The sequence below is a fragment of the Girardinichthys multiradiatus genome, chromosome 12 (genome assembly GCF_021462225.1).
Source record: "Girardinichthys multiradiatus isolate DD_20200921_A chromosome 12, DD_fGirMul_XY1, whole genome shotgun sequence".
Classification (NCBI taxonomy): Eukaryota; Metazoa; Chordata; class Actinopteri; order Cyprinodontiformes; family Goodeidae; genus Girardinichthys; species Girardinichthys multiradiatus.
In genome coordinates, this window is record NC_061805.1 from 5,616,382 (window position 1) to 5,625,133 (window position 8,752).

Sequence of the window (8,752 nt, forward strand, 5' to 3'; positions counted from 1 at the left end):
GGGTGTTTTGAAGGAGCGAGTCAGGAAACGTTTTCCTCCACCAGTATCACGTAGTGACCTGCAAGAAGAATGGCTTAAAATCCCTCTGACCACTGTGCAGGACTTGTATATGTTATTCCCAAGACGAATTGATGCTGTATTGGCCGCAAAAGGAGGCCCTACACCATACTAATAAATTATTGTGGTCTAAAACCAGGTGTTTCAGTTTCATTGTCCAACCCCTGTAGTACCGTCAGATAGTTCTGGATCCACCCCAGGGTCGCCTCCCAGGGTGATTTGCCCAGAAAAATTCCAATGGAGGTGCCCAGGATTCTTGATCAGATGTCTGAATAACTCTAATTGACTCCTTTCAATGTGGAGGAGCAGCAGCTCCGATGAGGAGCTCCTTACCCTATCTCTTATACTGAGTCAAGCCACCCTGTGGAGAAAGCTCATTTCAGCCTTACATATGGGACCTCTTTGCCTAGTCAGTAAGGTCTCCCACGCCAGACTCACTTATTCAAGTCTTTATGGACCTTGGTCTAGTGTGCAGTCATGTTTGAACAGTAAAGTGCCATTCCCAAAAGGTTCCCACAAAGCTGAGAGCATACAATTATCCAAAATGTCTTGGTGTGCTAAAGAATGAAGAGGATTAGCACAACCCCACATCATAATCCTCTTCGTACCAAACTTTTAACTTGAGACAATACAGTCAAGAAACTGCTCTTCTCATGGCAGTTGTCAAACCAAGACTCACCAATTGTCTTGCCAGACTGAAAGGAATGACTCTTCACCACATAGGACACTTCTCCATTGCTCTAGAGTCCAGTGCTGGTATGCTTTAAACCACTGCATCTAACGCTTTGCATTGCACCTGGTGATGTAAGGTTTTCCAGGATACCCATTCAATAAAGATTTATATGCACTGTTCTGGAGCTGATCTGAAGGTCACAAGAAGTTTGGAGGTCTGTACTAAATGAATGCAGAAAATTGGCGACCTCTGCACCTCAGCATCCACTGACCATGCAGTGTGACTCTAAGTCGACTGCCATTTCTTGGCTGAGTTGTTGTTCCAAATCGCTTCTACAGGCAACTATAGAAAATTTAATATTAATTGAAAGAGTCATAATTTTGATTTACTTTCGGTCACACATTATCACGGTACCCCGCTGGAATTCACTGAGGTCCTTAAAATGAAATGAACTTATGTAGTGCATTTCCAGTCATACTGACCACTCAAAGCACTTTACACTGGAGCCACATTCACACACTGATATGCAGATTGGAAGGCATTTTGAGGTAAAGTGTCTTGCCCAGGGGTACATCGACATGTGGCAGGAAGAGGCTAGAATCAAACCCACACTTTTCAGATTTCAAGACGACTATTCTTCTCACTGAACCACAGTCACCTTACATGCATGCATGCATGAAAGTGATCCATTCTTTTGGAAACATTTGTAGAAGCACTGACAGTGATTGGAACTCATGAGGTCAATGATTTAGAGGGGTGACCAAATATTTATATAAGCATAGTACATGATGACATAATAAAACTTCTGAAATTCTGTTAGGGCCTTTTGTTTGATGTGCCTTCAGTCTGGCTGTCTCTTTGAAACATTTTCTGGAGTTGCTCCGGCTTGTTTCAGTTTTTGCTTCAAACACTGTTCTCTGGTGCACAGTCAGCCCAGACATTGTAAACACTGAACAACCTGCATTGCTGATAAATGTTTTATTCTGTATATTTTAAAAAGTATAACAATCATACAGTACTTTCATATGTTAGAGGTAAAAACACCTTAATGAATTATGTAAATGTTTGTTATATACATTTTACATAAAGCTAAATTTGTGCAATGGTGACTTAAACAATGAGAACCTGTTCTTAAATATGAAAGTAGTGATGCAGCACTCCCACTAGGACTGCACTTTGAGTAATTTGCATATTTTACATAACATTTCCTTTACAAGGCATTTCATATATTACATTTTATACAGTTTTGGCTTAGTTAAAACATGCTTGAGGTTACACAGCATATCCGTATTGATGGTCATATTTAAGAGGAGCTGCTCTGTCCCCCACTGTGCTCGGTGCATTGCTGCCAGCAGGGTTGATGGGACCAGATTCATTGATACTGGACAGGTGACCCCCTACAGAAGTGTACTGCAACCCCTGGTGAGTGTTGTATCCCGTCACTGAGCGGAAACTAGAGAGCCTGCTAGAGGGTCTGCTCTCCGGAGCAGGGGCATCCTCCCTGTGAAAACAAAGTAAAAGGCGAGCCTCGATTAGACGGTGCTCTGATGTGGGATTTCTTCCCCCCGAAACACTCTCCAGCTGTGATGTAATACCTAATTTCATTTGCAGCCTCCTTCTGGTAGCGCTTCTTGTGGCAGCAGCAGACCAGGAGCCAGATGAGAAACAAGAGGAGGAGTAACAGCAGCAGAGCACCTATCACCGCACCAACTATGACACCCACTTTATCAGTAGCTGGAAGAGAGGATTCAGTGCGAAGACATCAAACGAGTGCGGATCCCCTTATGTGCAGCCATAAAATCCAGCTCCCACAAGAGGCCTACGTGCAATTTTCTATTTTGTATGAATACTCCAGCAAGAACAGCACAAAAATTTAAAAGTAGCTTGGGGACATTTAAACATTCAGATTAAAAATCACATGATGATATCATGGACTTACGGTTGTATGCATGCAGTGTATATTTGCACTGTGCTTCACCAACCCCATTTTTTGCCTCACACACATAGGTCCCAGTATTGCCCTCTGTGTGGTTCTTTATCAGAAGCTCTCCAGTTTGTGCATCTAAATAAAAGTGAGATGTTTCAGGACAAACGTACACTTGCAGAAACACAACAACATCTGCCGTATAGATAGATCTGCATACCTTGTGTGGCAGTGGTTGGCATCGCACCCCCGGTCTCTCGTTTCCACACATAAGTGAGAGGAATGGATCCCTTGGAGGATTTACAGCGTAGGGACACTGTGGCTCCTTTCTCCTCACCACCTTCAACCCAACACTTTGGCACCGAGGGGGGAACTAATGATGAGACGAGCAAATTGAGATCCTTGCAAAAGTATTGGGACCCTTTGCACTTTGACGCATTTTGTCGGGTTACATTCACAGACCTCAAAGTATTTTATTGAGGTTTTATGTGATAAACCAACACAAAGTATTGCATAATTATGTGACGTGGATTTAAATTCTGCTCCATGAAGTCAGCACTTTTAGGACCACCTCTTGCTGCAGTTCTCTTGGGATATGTCTCCTCCAGCTTTACACATACCGAGACTGAACATTTTGTCAATTCTTCTTTGTAGAATAGTTCAAACCCTCACAGATTGGATAGAGTGTCTGTGAACATACATTTTTAAGTCTTGTCACAGATCTTTAACTGGGTTCATGTCTGACTGAACATGATTTGATCAAAATCATTCCACTGTAGCTCAGCCTGTTTGGGGTCATAATCCTTATGAAAGAATAAGCCTGTAATTATCTCCATCCATATTCCCATCAGCTATGATCAACTTCCTTGTCATTGCATAATAAGCATATCCCCACAGCCTGCTATGCCACCAATATGTTTCATAATAGGGATGGTGATCAGGGTGATGTAGAGTGGCTTTCTGCCCCACAAAGCACCTTACATGTATGGCAAAGAGTTCAGTTTTTGGTATTATATGACCCAACCAACTCCTGTCAACTGTCAACAGACTCCCCCACCTGAACTGATGATTTCTGCAGGTCCTTCAGAGTTCCCATGGCCCTCTTGGCTTCATCTCTGATTAATGCTCCCCTTGCCTGGCCTAGGTGTGCTGTTTATGCCATGCTGTTTCCATTTTCAGGTGACTGAACAGAGCTCTGAGATGTTCAAATCTTGGAATATTATTTTTTACCCCAACCCTGCTATAAAAGTAAAACTTTCTCCCCGACAAGGATGCCGTTTGTTCACTTTGTTCGAACCTCAGACTTTCTATGGCTTTATTTATACTGATTAAATCACAAACATGTGTACCAAAGTACTCACTGAGTGCAACTGGTTGCACAGGATTTTATTTAGGTGTGTCAGGGTAAAAGCAATACAAATGTGCATCACATTTCTCAGATTTGTACAGCATTTGAGAATGTTGAAAAACTAAATCAATCGAAATTACACCTCCACATCATAAATAAGTCCTACTTTGTGGTGGGCTATCACAAAAATATCCCCAAACAACGTTTGTTTTTGTGATTAGAGAATATATTAACTGTAATCTTCTGAATTCATCCAGGAGGTTCTGAGAAGTGTGAGGTTGCTAAGATAAATAAGGCATGTGGGAAGTAGGCGTTCTGACATTCCATCTTAATGACGGCAACAAGTAAAGAATGAAAAGTAACTATGAGACAATAAACAGGTAAAACCTGTTAAAAGTAAGGTCTTCCTTACCCTGCACAACCAGAGTCACTTTTCTCATGTCCACGCCCGGTGCCTTTTTGATCTTACACTGGTAGGTGCCGGTGTCTGAGGCCCTCACAGCTGAAATTGAGATGGACGCATCTCCCTGCTTTGGGTCTGTCAAAAGGTTAATTCTTTTGGAAAGGTCTGGGTCGTAGTGGTGTATCTGGTCAACTGTGTAAGACAAGATCTGAGACGCAAAGTTAAGGTGTTTAACTATTATTTTAAAGAACAGATCCAAGAAGAATCATTGAATGCACAAAAGCAGGTTTTACTTTTATGTCAACAACTCACCAGTTTGTCTTTTTGTGTCATGTCTGGACTGACGCTGGACCATTCTATGTCCAGGTCTCCTTTGTCCTCTGCACCCGGAGTGTAGGTGCACCCAAGGTTGACTGTTTCCCCTTCTGCTTTCTGAATAGTCTGTGGCCCTGATGATGTTATCACCATCGCCTCTGTGATGGAGCGGAGGTTCAAAAAACATCTTATTGACTTATGAAATCCACTTTTTACATTATTCCGATTTTAATTCCATTAAACCCAATACACATAAGGAAAAAAAAAAAAGAATAAAACTAATTCCACTCAGAAATGAATTAACTAGTTTTCAGCTTAATGATATTCAAGCTCTGGGCCAGTGCTTCCGGACATGGGAAACGAGTACTGATGTGAGACTAATTGGCCTCTTAAGTCAACTGAAGATTGACGGTTTAGAGCTGAAATACAAAAATAGTTGAAGGGATATATTTTCTGAAATGAGCTACATCCTAATATAATTCTGGGGGCTCCTTAACTGGAAGGAATATATACGTGAATGATGATGATAAACTAAGTGGATGGGCTAAAAAAAAAAAAAAGTGAAAAACAGACCTAAAAGTTAAAAACACAGTTGACAGACAGAAGGTTTCAATTTTTTTTTTTTCAAACAAACTTTATGGCCCAGATTTAACTCCATACCTGACACACACCCTAGTGACTCACTGTTTACATCAATGGGTTTTCATGATTACATCCTTAAAATTCCTTACAAATTGTAATTGAGCATAGCTTTTTTATCTGAGTAATATTCATCTGTGAGAAAAAAACTGACATGAAACCTTTTCTCACAATGAGATCTTTAACCTTAACATATAAAGCCGAGTGCTATTTAAAATCACCCGCTCTTCTGTCGTTGCTCCTTCTTAAACCTGCCATAAAAAACACAACTGTTCAGATTGCAGAAGCAAACAAACAAAGTGTGTCGCAGGTATTTATGAAAGCATGTAAATGCCAGATGTGATAAGAGGAGACAGCAAAGCAGCTGAAACTAGTCAATCCGATGTTTACACAGTGAAACAACCCCCTGGGCACAACACTGTTGTAAGGGAGATGTGGTTTTTCTCTGTCTTATGAGGCTTGCCAGTGAGGCCAGTCACTAAGCTTGATACAAAGAGCTGAAAATATTCAAATCCTCCTCCTCTCCCGCTGACGTGGAAAACGTGTTTTCTCAGTATTATACAGGGGGCATCAGAACTTAATCAATCAAGCTATACAATACACAATTATCTGCTGGTCTGATGCTGAAATGTGAAGATTTAGATACTTTCACGAGTCTTTGTTTCACTAACGATCACTGGTTACCTGCTTTATGGATCTGATTGTGTTTACTCCTGTCATTATGAGGTTTGTAAATAGAAGTAGAAAGCTGGGAAGGAGACCCAGAACTAATTTTTCTCTCAGGGACGGAAAAAAAAAAAAAATAACTGTCTCCTAGAGTTATATGCCTTACATGCACACAACACTCTAATCCTTAGCAACAGGGGAAAAAAAAAGATGAATGTTACTCAAGGTGCTCATCAGACACCTGCATTTAATGTATTTGGTTTCCTGAGTGTCTGGAATGCAATTCACCAGTCAGATTTGGACTGAAGCATTAAAATATGATCAGTAGGACTCATCTGAAAAGCCAAAGCACTCTCTGTAGATCTGAAAATGAGGCTCACCTGTCCTCAGCTGAATTGCTATTAGAAGCAGCACATCCACCTTCAGCCACACACTCCAGCCCCTAGGATCCATTGCAACCCTGAGAGCAAACTTAACATTAAGCAGAGAAAATATTCCGAAAGTCACTTCAGTCACAGCTTTTTATCTCTGAACACTTTGTCCTTCAACATGAATCTCAAAAAGGAACAATAAATGGTGCATTTTTTTAGCTTTTCAATACTCAAGCGAGGTCTAGAATAAATAATCATTTAGCAGAAGCTGGACAAACACAATCTGTCAGTCCACATGAAGAATATCAAGATCTGTTGATCAATGAAGGTAGACAAAGAAAAACAGAAGAGCTCCGATGTACCTTAAACAAAGCAGGCAGAAAGTCAAATTTAAATGTGAGTCCTTGGAAGCCTGACGTTGTGTCACTGCTGACTAGGTTTGCTTATTTTGTTCTCAGGTGAAACTCAGCAGCAGTAGCTATGGCCACACCTTCACTGATCATAGTGCAGGTGCTGGCCACTCCCAGTGCTGCAAAACAAGGACAAACTTCCTTCATACTGGTTTCATGGGTTTAAAGGTCCCCTTGCTAAAACTCATTGCTTTGATTTTATAGTACAAATGAAGGAAGTGAGAGAAATAAATACTAACTCATTTGATCTAAAACCGGAAAACAATATTAATTTTCTACTACTGCTAAAATAATTTAACAGATTGGTTTTTACAGCTCAGATAATGCTGTATAGAATACAGGTCCTTCTCAAAATATTAGCATATTGTGATAAAGTTAATTATTTTCCATAATGTCATGATGAAAATTTAACATTCATATATTTTAGATTCATTGCACACTAACTGAAATATTTCAGGTCTTTTATTGTCTTAATACGGATGATTTTGGCATACAGCTCGTGAAAACCCAAAATTCCTATCTCACAAAATTAGCATATCATTAAAAGGGTCTCTAAACAAGCTATGAACCTTATCATCTGAATCAACGAGTTAACTCTAAACACCTGCAAAAGATTCCTGAGGCCTTTAAAACTCCCAGCCTGGTTCATCACTCAAAACCCCAATCATGGGTAAGACTGCCGACCTGACTGCTGTCCAGAAGGCCACTATTGACACCCTCTCAAAACCCCAATCATGGGTAAGACTGCCGACCTGACTGCTGTCCAGAAGGCCACTATTGACACCCTCAACAAGAGGGTAAGACACAGAAAGACATTTCTGAACGAATAGGATGTTCCCAGAGTGCTGTATCAAGGCACCTCAGTGGGAAGTCTGTGGGAAGGAAAAAGTGTGGCAGAAAACGCTGCACAACGAGAAGAGGTGACCGGACCCTGAGGAAGATTGTGGAGAAGGGCCGATTCCAGACCTTGGGGGACCTGCGGAAGCAGTGGACTGAGTCTGGAGTAGAAACATCCAGAGCCACCGTGCACAAGCGTGTGCAGGAAATGGGCTACAGGTGCCGCACTCCCCAGGTCAAGCCACTTTTGAACCAGAAACAGCGGCAGAAGCGCCTGACCTGGGCTACAGAGAAGCAGCACTGGACTGTTGCTCAGTGGTCCAAAGTACTTTTTTCGGATGAAAGCAAATTCTGCATGTCATTCGGAAATCAAGGTGCCAGAGTCTGGAGGAAGACTGGGGAGAAGGAAATGCCAAAATGCCAGAAGTCCAGTGTCAAGTACCCACAGTCAGTGATGGTCTGGGGTGCCGTGTCAGCTGCTGGTGTTGGTCCACTGTGTTTTATCAAGGGCAGGGTCAATGCAGCTAGCTATCAGGAGATTTTGGAGCACTTCATGCTTCCATCTGCTGAAAAGCTTTATGGAGATGAAGATTTCATTTTTCAGCACGACCTGGCACCTGCTCACAGTGCCAAAACCACTGGTAAATGGTTTACTGACCATGGTATCACTGTGCTCAATTGGCCTGCCAACCCTCCTGACCTGAACCCCATAGAGAATCTATGGGATATTGTGAAGAGAATGTTGAGAGACTCAAGACCCAGCACTCTGGATGAGCTAAAGGCCGCTATCGAAGCATCCTGGGCCTCCATAAGACCTCAGCAGTGCCACAGGCTGATTGCCTCCATGCCACGCCGCATTGAAGCAGTCATTTCTGCCAAAGGATTCCCGACCCAGTATTGAGTGCATAACTGTACATGATTATTTGAAGGTTGACGTTTTTTTGTATTAAAAACACTTTTCTTTTATTGGTCGGATTAAATATGCTAATTTTGTGAGATAGGAATTTTGGGTTTTCATGAGCTGTATGCCACAATCATCCGTATTAAGACAATAAAAGACCTGAAATATTTCAGTTAGTGTGCAATAAATCTAAAATATATGAATGTTA

The 8,752-nt window shown here is 41.6% G+C and overlaps 1 protein-coding gene across 1 annotated transcript; it reads right to left on the reverse strand.

The window, feature by feature from the left end:
* Positions 1-1,693: 1,693 nt before the first annotated feature.
* On the reverse strand, positions 1,694-7,095 carry vsig8b (V-set and immunoglobulin domain containing 8b). Its single transcript, XM_047380572.1, has 8 exons — positions 6,759-7,095; positions 6,406-6,485; positions 4,718-4,878; positions 4,415-4,613; positions 2,875-3,027; positions 2,670-2,792; positions 2,326-2,464; positions 1,694-2,231 (listed from the first exon to the last, which is right to left on the reverse strand). The coding sequence occupies exons 2-8, from the start codon at positions 6,476-6,478 to the stop codon at positions 2,003-2,005; spliced, it is 1,077 nt and encodes a 358-aa protein (XP_047236528.1). The 5' UTR covers positions 6,479-6,485; positions 6,759-7,095; the 3' UTR covers positions 1,694-2,002.
* Positions 7,096-8,752: the final 1,657 nt, after the last annotated feature.

What these genes read in the sequence shown, in the direction of transcription:
- vsig8b (XM_047380572.1), bottom strand. Translation starts at nt 6,478, where the DNA reads ATGGATCCTAGGGGCTGGAGTGTGTGGCTGAAGGTGGATGTGCTGCTT. An exon ending in AGTGACTCTGGTTGTGCAGG is followed by an intron (nt 3,028 to 4,414) that starts GTAAGGAAGACC and finishes TCTCATCATTAG; the next exon opens with TTCCCCCCTCGGTGCCAAAG. An exon ending in GAGGCTGCAAATGAAATTAG is followed by an intron (nt 2,232 to 2,325) that starts GTATTACATCAC and finishes TTGTTTTCACAG; the next exon opens with GGAGGATGCCCCTGCTCCGG.